Source organism: Podarcis bocagei (genome assembly GCF_964188305.1).
Source record: "Podarcis bocagei genome assembly, chromosome: 2".
Lineage (NCBI taxonomy): Eukaryota > Metazoa > Chordata > Lepidosauria > Squamata > Lacertidae > Podarcis > Podarcis bocagei.
In genome coordinates, this window is record NC_138126.1 from 27,571,692 (window position 1) to 27,592,576 (window position 20,885).

The window sequence follows — 20,885 nt, forward strand, 5'->3', positions numbered from 1 at the left end:
ACCATGTTGGCTACCCCTACTGTAGAAAGCAAAGGGATGCGGGTGGCACTGTGGTCTAAACCACTGAGCTTCTTTGGGCATGCTGGTCAGTGGTTCGAATCCCCATGACAGAGTGAGCTCCCATTGCTCTGTCCCAGCTCCTGCCAACCTAGCAGTTCAAAAGCATTGCCAGTGCAAGTAGATAAATAGGTACCGGAGTGGCAGGAAGGTAAACAGTGTTTCTGTGCGCTCTGGCTTCCGTCACGGTGATCCATTGCACCGGAAGCACTTTAGACCTGCTGGCCACATGACCTGGAAAACTGTCTGCAGACAAACACTAGCTTCCTCGGCCTGAAAGCAAGATGAGTGCCGCAACTCCATAGTCGCCTTTGACTGGACTTAACCATCCAGGGGTCCTTTGCCTTTACCTTTACCTAGAAAGCACAGGATGATCTTCCTTCTCATTTTGACAGTGCTGTCTTATGGCATGCCATAGCTCATATCCTCACCTGGTTTAGCCGGCCAGCGGAAGCCATTCCTGGGGTGTGGCTGCTGTCGCATGTTGACAGCTGAATGCAGGGTGGAGACCAATGGTGGACAAACTATCCCAGGAACAGCATGATGTCCCCAACCAGAGGTATTAAAAAGGTAAAGGGACCCCTGACCGTTAGGTCCAGTCGTGGCTGACTCTGGGGTTGTGGCGATCATCTCGACTTATTGGCCGAGGGAGCCGGTGTACAGCTTCCAGGTCATGTGGCCAGCATGACTAAGCCACTTCTGATGAACCAGAGCAGCACACGGAAACATCGTTTACCTTCCCGCCAGGCCACAGCGGTACCTATTTATCTACTTGCACTTTGACGTGCTTTCAAACTGTTAGGTTGGCAGGAGCAGGGACCAAGCAACGGGAGCCTCACGGGGATTCGAACCGCCCACCTTCTGATTGGCAAGTCCTAGGCTTTGTGGTTTAGATCACAGCGCCACCTGCGTCCCTCACCAGAGGTATTACTCCTCTCCTAACACCCTATACACATACTAGCATTATCATGGTTTTCATATATAATGTCTCATTTTTTTTGCCTCCTAGCTTTCTGGCCTCAGCGAGAAGTCTGGGATATCCAGACCAAAAGCAATGTTTCAGCCACCTTAGCCTTTCTTCAGAGCTATGTCTGCAGCGAGAGAATGCTCAGGGTGACCCAGGGGGCGACATCTTTCCTTTAGCTGCAGCTTCTGTTGCTCATCTGAAAGACTGAAAAGGTGGCTTTCATGGTTTATTAGCCCAAGGTTTGTGTATATGAATCCACAGGATGCCCAGATGCATTAACATTGCATTGCTGTTAATGACTGTAATCCTTCTGATGCAATCAATGCCTGCTGTGCTGTGATTAATTTTGAATATTCAAACCCCCTAGTCCACAGGAACAATAGGAATGAGAGGAGACAAGAAAATTAGGAAGGATCAGCTGTAGGCTAAAGAGGGATTCGGTTCCATAGAGACATTTCACTTCGGGTTAAGATGCTTACAAAACTCCAGCCAGGTGTATTGATTTAGTGCACCATTAAAGAAGCATCTGCGAAAGCAAAACATGCCCATCATAAAAAAATAATACAGGAAGCCAATCTTTGCAGCTTAGAATAATTAACAGAAGGTGAGACACTGAAATGATTGTACCACATTGAAAGCATCAACCTCAGTTCCCTGTCTGTCTAGTTGAATTTGCAATTGACAACATATTGAGGCATCAGGCATAAGCCTGCATTTTATTAATGTTTGATCAGGACTTGTATATTAAAGAGGGCTTAGATTTTCAAAAGTAGATTTTCAAATGTTTCATGCCAGGCAAGAAGGCTAGCTGCTTAAGAAAACACTGGTAATGTTTTCCTAGACAAAGGGGCCTCTTTTGATTGATAGCAGAAAGCAATTCTCAAAGTCGTAAAAGCTGAAATTACAGACTGAGTAAGAACACTGACCCTACATGTTATAGAAGATAAAAAAGGCAGAGATAAACATGATTAGGAATGAGTAAATAGTAAAATGATACCATGGGCCTCTCTTAAACCTTGAGCTGTATTTTCTAAGGCCAGAGGCAAATGGGGAGAAGCATCTAGCTGACAGAGAAAGAGAGGATTTTTTGGGAAGTCTTTTTAAAGCTGTATCTTTCTTAAACTGAGAGAGTTTGAGGAAGAGCTAATGGGAAAAGCAGCTGGCTGGAGAAGGGGGGGATGTAAACTGAAGAGGTTTCTTCTGAAACTGTTTTAAACTGAGTTCTTTAAACTGAGTTCTTTTTTTTCTTTCTCTCTCTACTTTAAAAAGGCCTTATTCTTTTAAAAGGTTACCTATGATAATGTATGAAATATATTAGCTTAAATATATTGGCTTAAATGTAATTATGCAAAGGATTTAACAAATGCTAGAAGAGTTGTATTTATCCTGGAATTAAGTCAGCCAGCAGTTTAGCCCCCCTGCCAGACAGGAAGACGCCATCAAATGCTGTCCGGATATATTAGCTGTCAGACATTTGTTTAGAAACCTTCAAATGAAGGATATCTTTCAATGTTGATGTGAAACTCAAGATCCTTGACATATGTTTAAGATAAAAATTTAAGATTAACCATTTGTTTTAGAAGGCAATAGGGCAGGGAGGGCAAGAGGTGAGCTGGTAATTAAGATTCCTTGTTGAGACACATGTAAGATATATTACTACTTATTTGTCATTTATAGATGTAACAATATATAGCTCTTTGTCCTCCATATAAGGACAGGAGGATGTGGGTGTATCTTTTAGGATTGGTTCTAGCAATCAGCCAATAGGAAATCCAACTAGGCTGATTGGACAGAGGCAGCCACAGGAGGAGCAAAGGGGGCTGGATTAAGGGAATATAAGGGCTGGCCATAATGGCAGGAGCCAGGCCAGAGCTTGGTAACCATATACCACTGTGCCTCTCATTTATTTGTCTGACAAATAAATTATTATTTTAATTTCTCTGTTGCTGCGTTGAATATTTCATTCCAGCTAAGCGTTAACCACAAGCAGGGTGCTACATTTTATGGTGCCTGCGACTCGGATAAGTGGTCTGCTGGAACGCAGCGCCTTCGCCTCACTGGACGGGGTACAAGAGAGAGGACAACTGTGCCTACCCAGCGCGCACTGGAAAAATTTTTTCCAGGGGAACGCAGCAGTCTCGTCTGTCTGATACCCTGCCCACCGATGGCGACGGACCGGGGGGGACCAGAGAAATAAACAGGGAACCAGCTAAGGGTAAGTGCACTAAGGGGTTTTGGCCCTCCAATTAATTGGGAGGAAGAGAAGTCCTGATCAAACTTCTGCGTCTCAGTAAAGGGGAACTGAGTACGCTAGGTGGCTGGGTATATCAGATGGTGGTCTGGTGGGGGGAAAGGGAAGAATGGGAGGTAGTGTGTGGTGAAGTATCTAACGCATTGTATGTGTGAGAAAGTACAGAGCAATCTGTAGCTGACCTGAGTGTGGAGTGGGTAGTACTTCGGTTCCCAGTGAGGCGACTCCATCTGGGCAAGGAAACCCACGAAGCGTGTGTGTGAGTGACTGAGTGGATACTTCACAGGGCCATACAATGGGAGTTGGGGGTTCAAAAGGGGAAAATACACCTCTTGAATGTATGTTAAATAATTTTAAGAAAGCCTTCTCAGGGGCGTATGGAGTCAAAATGACGCCAGAGCGCCTGAGAACGTTATGTGAATTAGAGTGGCCGAAGCAAAATACTGAATGGCCATCTCAAGGAACCTTTGATATAAATTTAGTAAGCAAACTTTGGTCTAACATCGCCAAAGAAATTGGAGGGTGCCCAGAACAATTTTCATATATAGATTCCTGGCTGAGCACATTAAATAAAAATCCTCCATGGATAAGGGAATGCAAAGTCCAACGATGCAAATTATTGGCTGTAAAAGCCGAAGCTAGGAAAGGAATCTTGCCAAATAAACTCAAACCCATTTTTGAGGGACCAGAGGAAGAGCTGCTTCCACCTCCACCTTATGCTCCACATCGAAGGGAGCCTAATCCAAACACTCCACCAGTTGTAACCCCAAGGCAAGAAAGTGGAATGAATAATGGGGCTGGAGTCACAGAACTTGATTCCTTGATAGATTATGATAAATATCTTCAGGAGGCATTGGAGGCCTATAATAAAGCCCAAGCAGAAGTGGTTATTCCATCTGTGAGTCCCAGTAGAACTCCATCTACAGTCTCTTTTAGTGAAACAACTGATCGCCTACCCCAAACTCCTGTACATCCAAATCCTAGAGAATTATTACAGAAGTTACAGGGAGACCTTGATCGGTCAGCAAGCAATACAGCCACCTCAGGCTATGATGGACTTGGTGACTTCAATAATAAATAATCATAGTCCTACTTGGACAGATTGCCGCCAGCTCCTGAATACTCTGTTCACCACTGAGGAAAGGAGAGACATAATTGAAAAGGCACAGATATATTTGCGTGAGCAGGCCAGAGTGGGAAATATTTTTAATATTGACCGTCATCTCCAGGACAACTTTCCCTTGGAAGATCCTAATTGGGATCCAAACAATGCAATTCACCTGGCCAGGCTTACTACCTACCGCCAGACGCTTGTGCAAGGTATCTGCAGGGCATGCCAGAAGCCCACTAATATGTCTAAAGTCTCAGGAGGGTAGACGTGTTACCCATAACACTGTTTCGTGTTCGGTGCACACCCACAAAAAGACTTAAGTTGTCACCTTTTGAGCTCCTGTATGGGAGGCCGCCCTCCTTTGTTCAGGATAGTCCAACTGACCTCAAACAAATAAGAGACCATGTGACACAGGGACAAGTGCAATCTCTCTCCCGTGTTTTTGTCTCTCTCCCGTGTTTGTTTGTTTGTTTGTTTGTTTTTATCTTAACAGGTGGGCCCTCGAGCGCACGCCGTGCAGCATTGCCGTGCCGATTCATCAGCTTCAGGCTGGCATAGCATATGGGTGAAAGAGTGGAAACGTGATCCACTTGCACCTAAGTGGCGTGGACCTTACACCGTCTTGCTCTCTACTCCAACAGCGGTGAAGGTAGCTGAGGTGACCCCCCTGGATTCATCACTCCCGTTTGAAGAAGTCCGAAGGCAGTTGGACGTGCAAAGGTGACCCCTCTAATCCTCTTAAACTGACTCTCTCCAAAAACCCCTGTATCTAGCCCTACCGGGAACGGGCTAGGTCACGGGCAACATTAGACGACCGGCCTGCTGCAGCCACACCCTGGAAGCTGGCTGACCTGCGCACGCCTGAAGCTTGAGGAGCGTCTGAACCAGCGACTGTGAAAGGGAAGATTCTCTTATACAATTGATTGACTGCCCCCTTGTGGAACAATTATCAGGGATATTACACATTGGGGATCCTTGGGATATATGTTTTGGTCTTGGTGGTTCCCCATTCCTGTCACTGGGGGAATTATATTGGGACTAATATTTATTTGCTATCACAATAAGGTAATCTTTTGTGGAAGGAATGCATATGCTAGACATCAACATGATTTTATTATTAATCCTGATCCCTTGGGAAGGGGAGGGGTCCTTGAATCTGACCAAATTTGCTAAATATGGATTCCGCTATGACCACAATATGTGGGTAGGTTTAGCTGAAATGGTAAGCCAATGTTGCAAATAGGACTAATTGCCTTGTTTGCTCTCTTGGGCCAGATGATTCAGAGGGAGGTATGCCCTTATTACCGATACCATTAGATGCCATTGGTATGGTAAGCGAAATACCACACCAAACAGAAGTACAGAATTTCCCCGGATGGAACTCAACTAAACATTACGAGTTATACCTGTACAAGGGGAATTCTGTGTACTTAAATCATCAGATGCAGCTGATTCTACCATGATAGGCTCTTCTCATTGTCACTATACTTGGGATAATATTAAGAATACCTGGGCAAACGGTACTACCTATCGAACTCGGAATACCTTGCCCTGTGCACCTCCTTTTATTCATGCATGGAAAGTGGTATGGAACATAACTGTGACAGAAAAAGGCAATCTAACATACTGCACTGTGAACTCTCTACCTCTTTTGATATTTCGCCTTATGCACTCCACATACCAAAACCCTCAGACCCGATGGTTGTGGTGGATATGTGGAGAATGGGCATACAAGAAACTCCCCTCCAAATGGAGTGGGACTTGTTTCCTGGGATGGGTATTACCACCAATGTGGATTATGCCCACTAGTTCAGCTAAGCGAACACGAAGAAACGCTGATATTTCTCATATAGCAGGAGGAAGTACCCAAAGTTGGAGCGGTACTGATGATTGGCCACCAGAGCGCATTATAGCCTATTATGATCCTGCCTCCTGGAATCCTGGTGAGCTCATACAAGGGGCACGGGATCCTATTTATAATCTAAACAGAATAATTCGATTGCAAGCAGTAGTGGAACTTGTAACCAATGCAACGGCCAAGAGTTTGAGACTTATTGCACAACAGTTGGATGAAAGTAGAGCCGCCATTTTGCAGCTGAAAATGGGAATGGATTATGTACTTGCCAAGCAGGGAGGCCTATGTGGAGTCTTGAACTTGACAGGGAATGCCTGTTGCTTTAACATTTCAGATAATGGTGAGGCAATCCGTGTGTTGGCCACAAAGATGGAGAATATAGCACATGTCCCAGTACAAACATGGGAAGGATGGGATATGGGATGGCTCACCAATTGGTTACCTAATGTCACAGGACTCAAAGGGATACTATTGTCTTGCTTGTTTTTCTTGACAGTAGTGGTAATGGTTTTATGTATGATGCCATGTATCATTTCATGTTTTAGAAGTACAATTAGCAAGATGGTTTCAAATGAAACTCTACCTCATATCATGGCCCTATACAGAGCTTTACCTCAGGAATATGATGAAGGTCAAGCTATCAAGGACACTTGGGATGAAGGTCCTTGAGCTTGAAAGGGGGGAATGAGGCATCAGGCATAAGCCTGCATTTTATTAATGTTTGATCAGGACTTGTATATTAAAGAGGGCTTAGATTTTCAAAAGTAGATTTTCAAATGTTTCATGCCAGGCAAGAAGGCTAGCTGCTTAAGAAAACACTGGTAATGTTTTCCTAGACAAAGGGGCCTCTTTTGATTGATAGCAGAAAGCAATTCTCAAAGTCGTAAAAGCTGAAATTACAGACTGAGTAAGAACACTGACCCTACATGTTATAGAAGATAAAAAAGGCAGAGATAAACATGATTAGGAATGAGTAAATAGTAAAATGATACCATGGGCCTCTCTTAAACCTTGAGCTGTATTTTCTAAGGCCAGAGGCAAATGGGGAGAAGCATCTAGCTGACAGAGAAAGAGAGGATTTTTTGGGAAGTCTTTTTAAAGCTGTATCTTTCTTAAACTGAGAGAGTTTGAGGAAGAGCTAATGGGAAAAGCAGCTGGCTGGAGAAGGGGGGGATGTAAACTGAAGAGGTTTCTTCTGAAACTGTTTTAAACTGAGTTCTTTAAACTGAGTTCTTTTTTTTCTTTCTCTCTCTACTTTAAAAAGGCCTTATTCTTTTAAAAGGTTACCTATGATAATGTATGAAATATATTAGCTTAAATATATTGGCTTAAATGTAATTATGCAAAGGATTTAACAAATGCTAGAAGAGTTGTATTTATCCTGGAATTAAGTCAGCCAGCAGTTTAGCCCCCCTGCCAGACAGGAAGACGCCATCAAATGCTGTCCGGATATATTAGCTGTCAGACATTTGTTTAGAAACCTTCAAATGAAGGATATCTTTCAATGTTGATGTGAAACTCAAGATCCTTGACATATGTTTAAGATAAAAATTTAAGATTAACCATTTGTTTTAGAAGGCAATAGGGCAGGGAGGGCAAGAGGTGAGCTGGTAATTAAGATTCCTTGTTGAGACACATGTAAGATATATTACTACTTATTTGTCATTTATAGATGTAACAATATATAGCTCTTTGTCCTCCATATAAGGACAGGAGGATGTGGGTGTATCTTTTAGGATTGGTTCTAGCAATCAGCCAATAGGAAATCCAACTAGGCTGATTGGACAGAGGCAGCCACAGGAGGAGCAAAGGGGGCTGGATTAAGGGAATATAAGGGCTGGCCATAATGGCAGGAGCCAGGCCAGAGCTTGGTAACCATATACCACTGTGCCTCTCATTTATTTGTCTGACAAATAAATTATTATTTTAATTTCTCTGTTGCTGCGTTGAATATTTCATTCCAGCTAAGCGTTAACCACAAGCAGGGTGCTACAATATGGGACTCAAGAAGGAAGGTGCTTAGATGTTGCCACCATTTTTATATGACATGCATCCATGAGATTCCCGGACTGTGATATTCAGCAGATAACTTACAACCATTTTGATGTTACTCTCCGCTGCTTCTTGCGTTTTTAAAACCGCAGATCTAATCAACATGTGAAGATGACAATATACTGTGAGCATAGTAATGAGGACTCTGTTTCCTTTCCTCCAGTCCCCCAAACTTTTTAAGACTATACAGAGAGGTGAGAGAAGGAAGAGAAATGGCCTAGTTAGTGATACCTAATCTACGCCCATCAAAATGAACAATGGCATTTGCTCTTCTTTCACAGATAAACATGTCATTTCGTTTTGTGTTTATCTTTTTCTCCTTTTTGGACAAGAAAAACGTTTGATGCTGGCAAGAGAGAAACATTATTTATTGCAATTTAAGATGTGGTTCTCATACCTAATGATTGGTTTCGAGTCTCATGGTCCCTCAGGAGCACCAGGCAGTGACTCGGACTGGCCTTTTTCAGACTGTGATTAAGGTAATTGAATCAGAAATGGATTGGGAATGCAACTAATTTTATTAAAATGCTCAGAGTTTGAATTTTCTCTTTATTTATTTCTTTTTTAAAAAGCCCATGCCATCAGCATAGGGACAATAAATTATCGCAAATTATGGTGCTCTCCAGAAAAGTGGCTCATATATCTAGAAGAGAGTACAATGTGTGATCTTGAAAATCCGGGAGTTTGCAATAACATCAGTGGGGTGTTGTCATTTCATTACATTTATTAAGCTAATGGGACAAGAAGCCCCCAGCACATCAACATATCTTCAAAATCCACTGGCTACACACACATTGAGTGGCCTGTGCCTCTCATACAATAGAAAATCAATTTCCCCCCAACCTTTAATTCTAAAAGCAAGATATATACTTGCTGATGGCTAATCAAGGGAGCACTTCTTTCACCTAACACTTTGCCCGTGAGTGCACTTGCAGGGAATTCTATAGCCCAACAGTGAGGTCATCACAGCCTGCTGTAGATTTAAATTCGCATGGTTCAAGCTGTGATTAGTCAATCAAGCCAGCCTTTCAAACTACTGCGGTAATAATTTCAGAATGTGGTGCCTAGTCACTTCTCTCACAGGCTGATACAGAGACTTAGCACAACAGAAGCACTGCTATGAGACCACTGGAAGTTATGACCTACCCCTGTAATAGCCAAAATATGTCTTGTTATAGGTTTTAGCATATGTGTGTGTCAGTCTGGGTTATATTTGCAGGTCCCTTGCAGGCCAAGGAGGTTTAGAATTTAGCAGAAGAGGCTGCTGAACTGGTCAGAGAAGTTTCTTTGTAAGATAATGGGCTCAGATGGCCAGTTAAGGGCTGCCATTCACATGCCTTATTATTTATACCCTGCTCATCTGGCTGGGTTTCCCCAGCCACTCTGGGCAGCTTCCAACAAAATATTAAAAATACAATAAAACAATATAAATATATTTTAAAAAATTAAAAATTGCCCAGCAGCACCTTAGAGACCAACTAAGTTTGTTCTTGGTATGAGCTTTCGTGTGCATGCACATTTCTTCAGATACACTGAAACAGAAGTCACCAGACCCTTATATATAGTGAGAGGGTGGGGAGGGGTATTACTCAGAAGGGTGGTGGGAACGGGTGATTGACTGATAGGTGTGGTAAACCTGTTGACAACTGTTAACGACTGCAGTTGGTCTTACAGGAAAAAGCAAGGGGTGAGATGGCCCAAAATAGCTTCATCGTGTATAATGAGATAAGAATCCAATGTCTCTATTCAGACCAGGTCTCCCCATGGTTTTAAGTTTGGTAATAAGTTGTAATTCAGCAACTTCTCTTTTCAGTCTATTTCTGAAATTTCTGAGCCCCTCCATCCGATGCTCAGGTTGCATATATGTGCAAATAAAACCAGTTTTAGCCTAAAGACACCACAATTTCCATTAACTTGCATTCCAAGGAAATTGAACCCTGAGTAAGCACTGGGATTCCTGGAGTCTTTTGCTGCTCCAAGATTAGGATGCGTGCAACAGGATGAACTAGCAGCCTCAGTGACATTCCAGAGCCCAGTACAGAAAATTTCCACATCACTGTTGCCCACAAGTCAAAGCGTTGGTGTGGGAACTTGCTATTGCCACCCTCCAGAAGAACTCAATGGCTGGCTCTATGCTTTATGGCAGCAGTGGGGAGTCAGTCACAAGGTGGTTATCATTTGTAGCAGCCTCCACATGGTGCTGGAAAGTGGTGCTCTTCATCTAAACAACGGGAAGGAGTGGGAAAAGAATGTCTGTTCATGACATGAGGAAAGGGAAATGGTTAATGTCCCTTTGTGCCAAATACTAACATTGTTTAAAGTTGTGCCCCGCTGCCTATGTTGGATTTGCAAGATTAATTTGAATACGGCAAGACTGTCAAACTTTATACACCAGTAAGCACATCTGGAATTCTGAGACGGTGGTCCCCAGTCACAAAATGGGTTGTGTGGTATAAAACAAAATGGCTGCCATGGGTATGCAGCATAACAGAAAATGGCTGTTGTGAGGGGTGTGGTATAACAAAAATGGCTGCTGTATCTAAAAAATGGCCTCCCAAAAAATGGGAAAAGACACTCGCTCACAGAGAGAAGTTTGTTGCATCTCTCCACTGTTCAGAATGGAAGGGAGTTTGCATATTCAATGAAATGTTGTCATGTTTGAGGTGGAATTTTTAATATAGGTGACGCAAAGCCAGTGCAAACAGGAACTAAACAGGAAGAGCAAGCAGTATATTGTGTATTGTGGGTTTTGTGGAGATATTTACTGTGACCTTTTTCAAGTGCCGTAGAAGATACTAGTGGGATTGCTGGTATCCATGAGTGCCATGTTGGGAATACAGTGGTACCTTGGGTTACATACGCTTCAGGTTACATACGCTTCAGGTTACAGACTACACTAACCCAGAAATAGTGCTTCAGGTTAAGAACTTTGCTTCAGGACGAGAACTGAAATCATGCTCCGGCGGCACGGCAGCAGCAGGAGGCCCCATTAGATAAAGTAGTGCTTCAGGTTAAGAACAGTTTCAGGTTAAGTACGGACCTCCGGAATGGATTAAGTACTTAACCCGAGGTACCATTATACAGAAAGGGGTTGGGGGGGGGATGATAGTGGGTAGGTGAAAAGCTACCAGTCAAACACTGTACCAGTGGCAGTAGACCTCATGGGACCACTGTGGTGCAGAAGTGGATTGGACAGGGAGGAGTAATTTCAAGGCCATGAATGGGAAAGGCAGTAAATGAAGACAAGAATGGGATTTCATTGTTGGGCTTCCTCAGTAAGATTTGTGAATCTTTGCCCTATCCATCCATCTGAGGTGAACTAAAAGTTGTAGTTGTTGTCCTTTCTGCCTGCACGCACACTCTCTCTTTCTTCTTCCATCCCTGCTAGCTATTCCCAGGCGGTAACACAAACTATCCCACAAATAAGGTCAATGCAGCAAATGGAAAGGAAGAGAATTGCTTCCATTTGCTGTTGTCAGATGTTCGTGTTGTCTTAATCAACCCTAACAGGGCCTTTAACGGGTAAATCCTATACTCACATTACACCAGGAACAGAGATAGGCCACTCCTATTCTTGAGAAACAGCTGCCATATTTAATGGGTGGTCAGCCCAGGAAGGGAGGGGGAAACACACACAACCAGAAAATCCAAAAAATGCATTTTAAAAATTGACAGACTCATCCCCTTGGACCACCACTAGAGCCCAGCAAAGCCACCTACATGTTGCACAGACCTCAATGCATGCCCCCAGGACATCTCCCGCATCACACCACACCCACTCACCAAGACCACAACATCACTGCCCCATCAGCCTCAGTGGCACACCAATAATGGCCATGTTACTGCAAACCCCCAGGAATCAGTTCAGGCAGGAGTTCAAATCCTTTCTCTTCTTACAAGCAGTGTTGAATGTGTGCCACACAGAGGTGTAAGGAAAAGAGGCACAGCGCAAGACCCACAAGATGCCAGCAGAGAGCGTACATACACACAGCCCTCCAGGGACAAGGGCTGAAGTTGCGCCCAGAGAGAAGAATACATTTGCCAAGCGGCTTCCAAAAGAATATTAAAATACTGTGATACATCAAACATTAAAAGCTTCCCTAAACAGGGCTGCCTTCAGATGTCTTCTAAAAGTCTGGTAGTTGTTGTTCTCTTTGACATCTGGTGGGAGGGCATTCCACAGGGCGGATGCCACTACCGAGAAGGCCCTCTGCCTGGTTCCCTGTAGCTTTGCTTCTCGCAATGAGGGAACCGCCAGAAGGCCCTCAGCGCTGGACCTCAGCGTCCGGGCTGAACGATGGAGGTGGAGACGCTCCTTCAGGTATACTGGACCGAGGCCGTTTAGGGCTTTAAAGGAGGGGCCCGGAGATGTCGTGCATGCAGAGTGGCAACAACATTCTCCAGTGGCCCACTGGATTGAGAACATAGGAAGAGCTGGCTGGATCTTGGCTTATCTGTCTCAGCATCCTGTTCTCACAGCGGCCAACCAGATGCCTGTGGGAAACCAGGAAGCAGAAATCGAGTACAGGAGCAGCCTCCCCTCCTGTGGTCTCTAGCCACTGGTATTCAGAAACATTACTGGTTCCAGCTGTGGAGGCAGAGCTGAGCCATCATAGAAGCAGGAGAGAGGAGTTTTGGGCCCCATCAGGGGAATGTTCAAATGGGTCCCCACTGTTGTTTTTTTTGGATGCCTAATTAAACAAATGAAGTCTGAGGTTGAATCCTGACAAGACAGAAGTACTGTTCTTGGGGGACAGGGGGCAGGCTGGTGTGGAGGACTCCCTGGTCCTGAATGGGGTAACTGTGCCTCTGAAGAACCAGGTGCGCAGCCTGGGAGTCATTTTGGACTCACAGCTGTCCATGGAGGTGCAGGTCAATTCTGTGACAAGGGCAGCAGTCTACCAACTCCACCTGGTATGCAGGCTGAGACCCTACCTGCCCATGGACTGTCTTGCCAGAGTGGTGCATGCTCTGGTTATCTCTCGCTTGGACTACTGCAATGCGCTCTCCGTGGGGCTACCTTTGAAGGTGACATGGAAACTGCAATTAATCCAGAATGCGGCAGCTAGACTGGTGACTGGGAGTGGCCGCCGAGACCATATAACACCGGTCCTGAAAGATCTTCATTGGCTCCCAGTACGTTTCCAAGCACAATTCAAAGTGTTGGTGCTGACCTTTAAAGCCCTAAACGGCCTTGGTCCAGTATACCTGAAGGAGCATCTCCACCCCCATCATCCAGTCCGGACACTGAGATCCAGTGCCGAGGGCCTTCTGGCGGTTCCCTCGCTGCGAGAAGTGAAGTTACAGGGAACCAGGCAGAGGGCCTTTTCGGTAGTGGCTCCTGCCCTGTGGAATGCCCTCCCAGCAGTTGTCAAGGCAATAAACAACTATTTTACTTTTAAAAGACAACTGAAGGCGGCCCTGTTTAGGGAAGTTTTTAATGTCTGATGCTGTGTTGTTTTTAATATTTGGTTGGAAGCCGCCCAGAGTGGCTGGGGAAACCCAGCCAGGTGGGTGGGGTATAAATAATAAATTATTATTAATATGGTAAGAAACTGAAGCCAGGCAGCAGAAAAAGTGAAGAAGCTCACATTCAACCCACACTGCAAGAACTGGTTGGCCACTGTGAGACTAGGAGGCTGGACTAGGTGGGCCATTGGCCTGATCCAATTGGGCTGTTTTATGTTATAACAATCCTCAACCACTTGGCCACAGCAGACAGGCTTCAGACACACTACGGAATGCCCCACCCTCAGCTGCCACAACCCTCGAGGGGTTAACTCCAACAGTGGGTGTGTATTTTGGTGTTTGCTGAGGTTTCAACACTTGATGACTGCAATGTTAAAGTGATGACTTGCATGTGTGGAACAGCTATGGCAGACCAAACGCCACACCCAGAGTTTCCCAATGCTTCAAACGCCATCTTTTCTTTAGGACGTTATCTCAAAAGCTCAGATGCAAACCACTGGGTGCTAACTTATGAGGAGACATACTTGCTTGTGCGCAAATAAGACCAAAGTCCCTTCCAATTAGCATGCTTCACTATACAGATTTTGTGGAATGCTGGACGCATCTCTTTACCCTGGTCTTTGACACTTGATATGAGTGTTTTCAGAATCCACCCTATTCCTGTGATTGTAATCTGTTTTAACTTCTTTTCTTTCAATTGTTATAATCCACGTGGGGACCTTCTGATAAAAGAAGGTGGCTGTTGGCTGGCTGTGGAAAATCAAGGTGGGGAGGGAAGGAAGTTTATTATATAACAAGAACTCAAGGTCACCGACTGAAAAGTGGATTGACAGACCCATCAGGTTCAGGACAGACCAAAAGAAATACCTATTTCCACAATAGCAATACTTAGGTTCTGGAACTCACTGTCACAGAAAGGCAGCCACACACCCACACAAACAAATGGATTATGCAAGCATATGGAGGATAGGTATTAGTTATGACAGTGGAACAGACCGTCCATGCTCAAAGATAGTTTCCCTGTATACCAAGGGCATACACTAGGGAAAGAGCTGTTGCTTTCCTGCCTTGCTTCTGTCTGGCCACTGTGAGAAACAAATTGTTGGACTAGCTGGACTGAGAGTCTGACCCAGCCAGGCTCTTAAGATCCCCACCCAGCCGTGGAGGTCCCGGACGCAGAAGACAGCAGTGTGCCGAGATGGAGCCATTCCATGGACCAGCGGTCAAGAGTCACTGCTTAAGACTGGAGAGGTGGTGAGGTGTAACCATATTGCACCATATTCCCTTTCAATCAATCTATTTACAGCCGCACAGAAGATTCGGGATCCCTCCAGCTTCAAGGATAAAATAGCAATGCTGCAATGTGCTGCAGCTGACTGGTTTTATTAGTTCTCATAATTGTCTCTTATTAATTTGTACTCTGCATAATAAAATAAGCACTCACCTTCACAGTCTGTCCAGCTTCAGGACCATCCTGTAGATGAGAAGAAAGGGAAGGGGATGGAGGAGACTGAGATAAGAGCAGCCGACGAGTCTCTCTTGGGTATTCAAAAATATCGCCCATTAATAATTTAAATCCAATTTCATTGTGCATTAATTTATAGCGCTCTCGTGGGTATGATTTGGCGCCAAAGCTTTCGGGAACAGACACCTTTTTATTTCAGGTCCTCATCAAATAGGAAAAGGTGGTCTGAAGAGAAATAAAGGCTGCCACATTTATTCCCCCAGCCCTTGGCATCTCGTATCATAAATGCTCCCAATAACTATGGTGCTCACCAAGATTGATGGGTGCTATTTGTAAAAGGAAAGTCAGCTGTTGGCAGACGAGGAGTGGCGTGGCAAATTGGCCATTTGCACAACATGGTTTTAACAAAAGGACTGGGGTATCAGAGGTGACCACTGGATCCAAAGTGGTGTTGTTATTTAGCTTCTAGTAGTCCCACTTATCAGCCACAATGCGTTTCCGGGAAATAGTTTATTAGGCAAGCGTTCACATAACGAGCTGATGATCTCCATTATTTCCTATGGGGGAATTTCTAATCTCTCTCCCCACTCTTCCCATGGTTTCTGCCCCAAAATGGCTGCTGCCAACCAGCAAAGCACAAACAAGTAAGGAAGTGGACAAAGTCCAGATGTTTAAAAATGTGTTTGTGTGTGGCCTTAAGTCAGGGGTTCCCAATTGGTGGTCTGTGGCCCCAAGGGGAGCTGTGTAACCCACCCAGGGGGTCCATGGCACCATTCCCATAACGAAAACTACCACAGAGATATCAAAACTTTCAAAAGTAGGGGGTCCATGGATTGGCTTTTCAAAAACAGGCCATCCACATTACTTGGTTAATTGGGAACCACTGCATTCAACACCACTGCATTAAACACCTCAGGGCTACAATACTTCAAAGACTGACTCTCTCCATATGAACTGACCTGGACCCTGAGATCTTCTGAGGCCCTCATTCATGTGCTTCCTCCTCAAGAGGTCCAGAGGATGGCAATACAAGAACAGGCCTTCTCTGCAGTGGGCTCTCCGTCTGTGGAATGCTCTCCCCAGGGAAGTTCACCTGGCGCCCTCATTATACACCTTTAGGTGCCAGGTGAAAACATTCCTCTCCAACCAGGCCTTGGATTGATTGACATACGACGCCCTTTTAAATGTGTTATGGGAGTGGGGGTTATTGGTTTGTTTTTGTTCTTATTTTTATTATGTATGATGTGTTTTTCATATTGTAATTTTATGCTGAGATCTACAGATGTAGGGTGGTATATAAATGTAGTAGTAGTAGTAATAATAGTGCAAAACATCTGGAGGGTTCTAGGTTGTGGAAGAGCACGATAAAGAAGGCACGACAGAACTGTTTACTAACCTGAACGGAAATGGTAAGTGAAGTCCCACCAAAATGTTGCTCCACTACATTTCCAACCAACTGCGTCGTGCGAAATAAATCAGCCACTTCTTCAGGGCGCAGATCGCGGAATCGTTCCACAGGGCGGAGTGGGCAAATGAGAACATCTGGTTTGCATAATGTTAAGGCACAACTGACATATTATTCCATCTCAGAACGTTCCCTTCCCTTCAACATTCTAAACAGTATGTTCATATACCTAACAAACAGCCCCAAACACCCAAGTTCTGTGATCTTGATGGGAATTCAGCACCTGCGGAAAGAAGATCTGTGCATTATTTGTCTGAATGCTTTGACCAAGCGCTCCATTTCAAATATTTCAAGCTGCATAAATGACTGAGTGAGCCTGATAAGTCAGCTTTTGGGGAATTCCACAATGCTCTGCCTGAAGCAGTGAAGACTTGGATAGAAAATAAATGAAAATCTCGAAGAACAGTTGAAGCGCATTGAACACACATGTGCAGAATCCCCTTTTATATTCCAAGCAGTAGGTTAACTTCCTGGAGAAAACAGCAGTCATTTTTTGAACACATCCAAGCATTTTGGGCTGCATAAATTCACATTCTGAATGGTGGTGGTGGGTAGGGTTGCCATATGTCTGGATATTGCCATGATTCTGCAGTCATAAGCAGTGGCTGAGCAGAAATCGCAGCAATGTTGGGGGAAATCGATTTTTCTTTAAAATAGCTCAAAAACTTCAGGTTTGTGGTTTGGTCTGGTTGGGTTTTTTTGAGATTTTACATTTAAAAAGCTTAACAAAAAACTTCAATTTTATTTTTAGTCTTTTGTGTCTGGATTTTCACTTTAAAATATGACAACCCTAGTGGTGGGGATTATGAACATTGCTAGTAACAGTTGTGACTGTTGGATTACACAACTTCCATGATCAGAGCTGTGACTTCAGTGGGCTTAAGCATTTTCAGATTTGTAGTGGCTTGTGGCCAATAATTCTATTGCCATAACTGATTAGATTTGCAAATGTTAATATATTTTGGTCATACAACTGTAATTTCTGGAGCATATAATTTGCGGGCCCTCACTGTATAATTAGAGATTTTTGCTGTGGCACATTTCAGGTGCCATAATTAGGATCATCTGGTCTCTTAAGATATAAGAGTTTCGTATAGCAGATTCCTATATGTGTCTACTCAGATGTAAGTTCTATTGAGTCCAGTGGGGCTTATTCCCAAGTAAGCTGATGTAAAATTGCACAGTTGCAATCCTATGCATATTTACTTGGCAGTAAGTCCTTTTTTTCCAAAGTGAGTTGTTTAGGGTTGCACCATAACTGTACAGTCCTAAGCATGTCTACTTAGAAGTAAGTCCCAAGGGAAATTATTCCAAGGTAAGTACGTGCAGGGCCGCGACCTCAGAGTTTTAAAATTAGGGTGTGCATTTGATTTGGATGAATCCCAAATCAAGAACTGAAGCAAGCCAGTTCAGACAGATTTGAGGCTTGCAAATGCTGAAGCATAGCTGTCAACTTACAGATTTGAAAATAAGGGACCAGCAGCCTCGAAAATAAGGGATCAGCAGCCAAAATAAGGGATTTTCCGAACACAGGTATGTTCAACTACTGAGCCCCTCCGAGCCAAAGGCAGAAAGCCCAGCCAGCAGCCAAATGAAGCCTCAAGCGGTGGTTCCCACAGCGCAGCAACCCAGCAAAGGGGATGCAGCAAGGAAAACCACCGTCACCTCTCCGCTGGGAAGTGCTGAGCAAAGGTGAGTCCCCAGGCAACGCGGCCAATTTGATCGGCACAAGGCATGCAAGCTCCACCCCCCAGTCATTCTTAGACTCCTTATTGGGTGAGCAACGCAGCCAAGCAACACAGTTGGAGCCTCCCTCCTCCCTGGCCGGCAGGCAGGGAGGGAGAGGAGCTGCTTCCTTTGAAACCCGGGAAATTTAAGGGACATCATCAATAAGGGACAGCAGCGGGACACAGTGCTGGGATAAGGGACTTTGCCGCCAAATAAGGGATGGTTGACAGCTATGTGCTGAAGCAGTATCTCTCCAACGCTCCTCAAGCTGAAATTGTCTATCAAAAAGTCACTCTTGTGGTTTATCACCACAACAGCTACTCACTTTGGGTTTTAGGAAAGAAACAGTCTAATTTGTCAGCGCCTAAATGATATCGAGCATCAGAACAACATAGCCACAAAAAAGAAATTTTGCCCATGTTATGACTATTTTCCACCCTCCCATTTCAACTCTCTGGCACCCTAAAGACTTCTAGTTCAAAAGGTTATGGCCTAATCTGCCAGTAATTTAACAGGTTTCTTAGCTGGGGGCCCTTTCTTGTGCCTGCAGTTTTTATAGGCACTGCCCACAAACCAAGAGAAAATAATTAAATGCAACCTTTTAAAAAAACACTACAAAGATGTAAAGGAAAAATAGTGCAGCTACCCTTCTGAAATTTGGCAGGATTCATCTCTCTGAAGGAGAGAGAAATTTTGCAAATTTCTGCTAGTTCTGCTCCCAACCAAATCATAATACAATTTTTTTAAAAATTGTTCCTTTAAAAATATGAAAAGGTGTCTATTACAAAACCCTCTGGATATATTTGAAGGGCTTTATCTACTCAGGAGGAGCTACTCTGCCTTTTATTCAATTCCTGTTAAAACAAGGACAGGAGTTGTAGTTGTTTTAGATTTTGCCCATAATAGGGAATGAAGAAGGTTTTTGGGTTTTTTTCCAAACTAGAATTCAGATTCAAACCCAAACCAAATTAGGAAGTCTTCACGGCACTCCAGTCCAAACTGGGCTGTTTTCTGAAGCACCAAACTAAGTCCTTCTGAAGTACCAAACTAGATAAGTAAACATCCCTAGTCTAAAATGCTATCTGAGGCTGTAATCCAAGGGACAGTTACCTTGAGAAACACAGTGCAAACTTGCTTTACAAAGCAATCCTATACATGTAGACTCCAAAGTATCTGGGATATTTTAGCCTAAGAGATATTAGAAAGCAATAAGTTTATTTTCTGATGGGATTTCTTTTGTGGTTCTGGGAGGTTATTTCTCTGCCTCGAGCAACAGGCGCTGTTGGTCTTAATAAAGCTCTAGTAATTTATTTGCTAGTCTTTCCAGCGTGCTGTAGAAAGTGCCTTCATAAATGACGCTATTGGTTGAAGTGAGAGCTCAAGGGGGAAGCAGGGAAGCTGCACTGCACTCCTGATTTCCATATTAGGAATGGAGAAATGGGAAAACTAATTAATTTTGCTTGTTAAAAAAGAAGACGCAGAAGAAGAGGAATGCATGTCAACACTAAAAAAAAGGAAGAGATACATTTGTTTAATCCAAGTTCATTTTTCAAAAGGGAAGAAGGGAACCCTTTTCCTCAGGCAGTCTGACACTTAAGTAGATAATTACTCTTCTTCTGCAATACTGCTTTATTATTATGGGTCAGTGAACCATTTATAAATGAAGAATATCTTTCCACTTACCTCTACCAAAATTGTGCCTAACATTCAGCTTTCTTGTATTCCTCTCTCTGTGTGTTTAAAATGTCTTTCAGAGTTCTAGTCCACTCCCTTCTGGTCTTTATACACTATTACAGCATTAAAACCTCAACTGTCACTCATTCATATTTCTAAGTCATTTCAGGGGAAAAGAAGTATATGGCCTAACATTCACTTGCCCCATTGTGGGGGCCTGGGGAGCTGCTATGGGGGGAAGGGGGCAAGAGGGTTAACTTCCACTGGAGATATCAGAGAATTCTGTCGAGAATGCAGATGGGACCAGAAATCACCTAAGTTCATTTATTTATTGTGGTGGTGATTATTATTTATAGACCACCTATTATCTAAAAGATCTAAAAGTTCTGTGTTCCATGTCCAGAACAGAAATGGATTCAGGCAATACAATACAATTCATAGTTTCCATTGTTGTTATTGTTTTCAGGTTGCAAATGATATGCAATTTATGACACACATACTTGCATTGTGTTTCCTTCGCAGTGAAAATAATGGGATGGACTAACATAATTGTAATGAATATAGGGGTTGCTCGTGCGTAAGTTGCCGCCACTCCTGGCTATGTTGCCTTGTTAAACCTTTTCTGTCTGGACAGCCCTTCACTTCGTGGCTGTCTCAGTCGCTAGCAAAATCCGTCAGTGGGAGTTTCTTAAACCTTTTCCAGCATAAAAGCTGTTTGACCCCAAGTCTCCTCCTACTCTCCCTGAGCGGAAGTCTTCTGCGCAGGGAGGGTGTGGGTAGTGGAGGACCCG

At 43.9% G+C, this 20,885-nt stretch overlaps 1 protein-coding gene across 8 annotated transcripts in view; it reads right to left on the bottom strand.

Annotated features, from left to right (window-relative positions):
- Window positions 1-20,885, bottom strand: part of FHIT (fragile histidine triad diadenosine triphosphatase) — a 1,070,670-nt gene that overhangs the window by 211,607 nt on the left and 838,178 nt on the right. For 7 of the 8 annotated variants that reach the window (XM_081184395.1, XM_081184391.1, XM_081184394.1 and 4 more), the window contains 2 exons: window positions 16,624-16,769; window positions 15,207-15,236 (listed from right to left, as the gene is read on the bottom strand). In XM_081184395.1, coding sequence (XP_081040521.1) covers window positions 15,207-15,236; window positions 16,624-16,769 — 176 coding nt within the window. The remainder of the gene's footprint in view (window positions 1-15,206; window positions 15,237-16,623; window positions 16,770-20,885) is intronic. The other variant, XM_081184398.1, reaches the window with a different exon arrangement.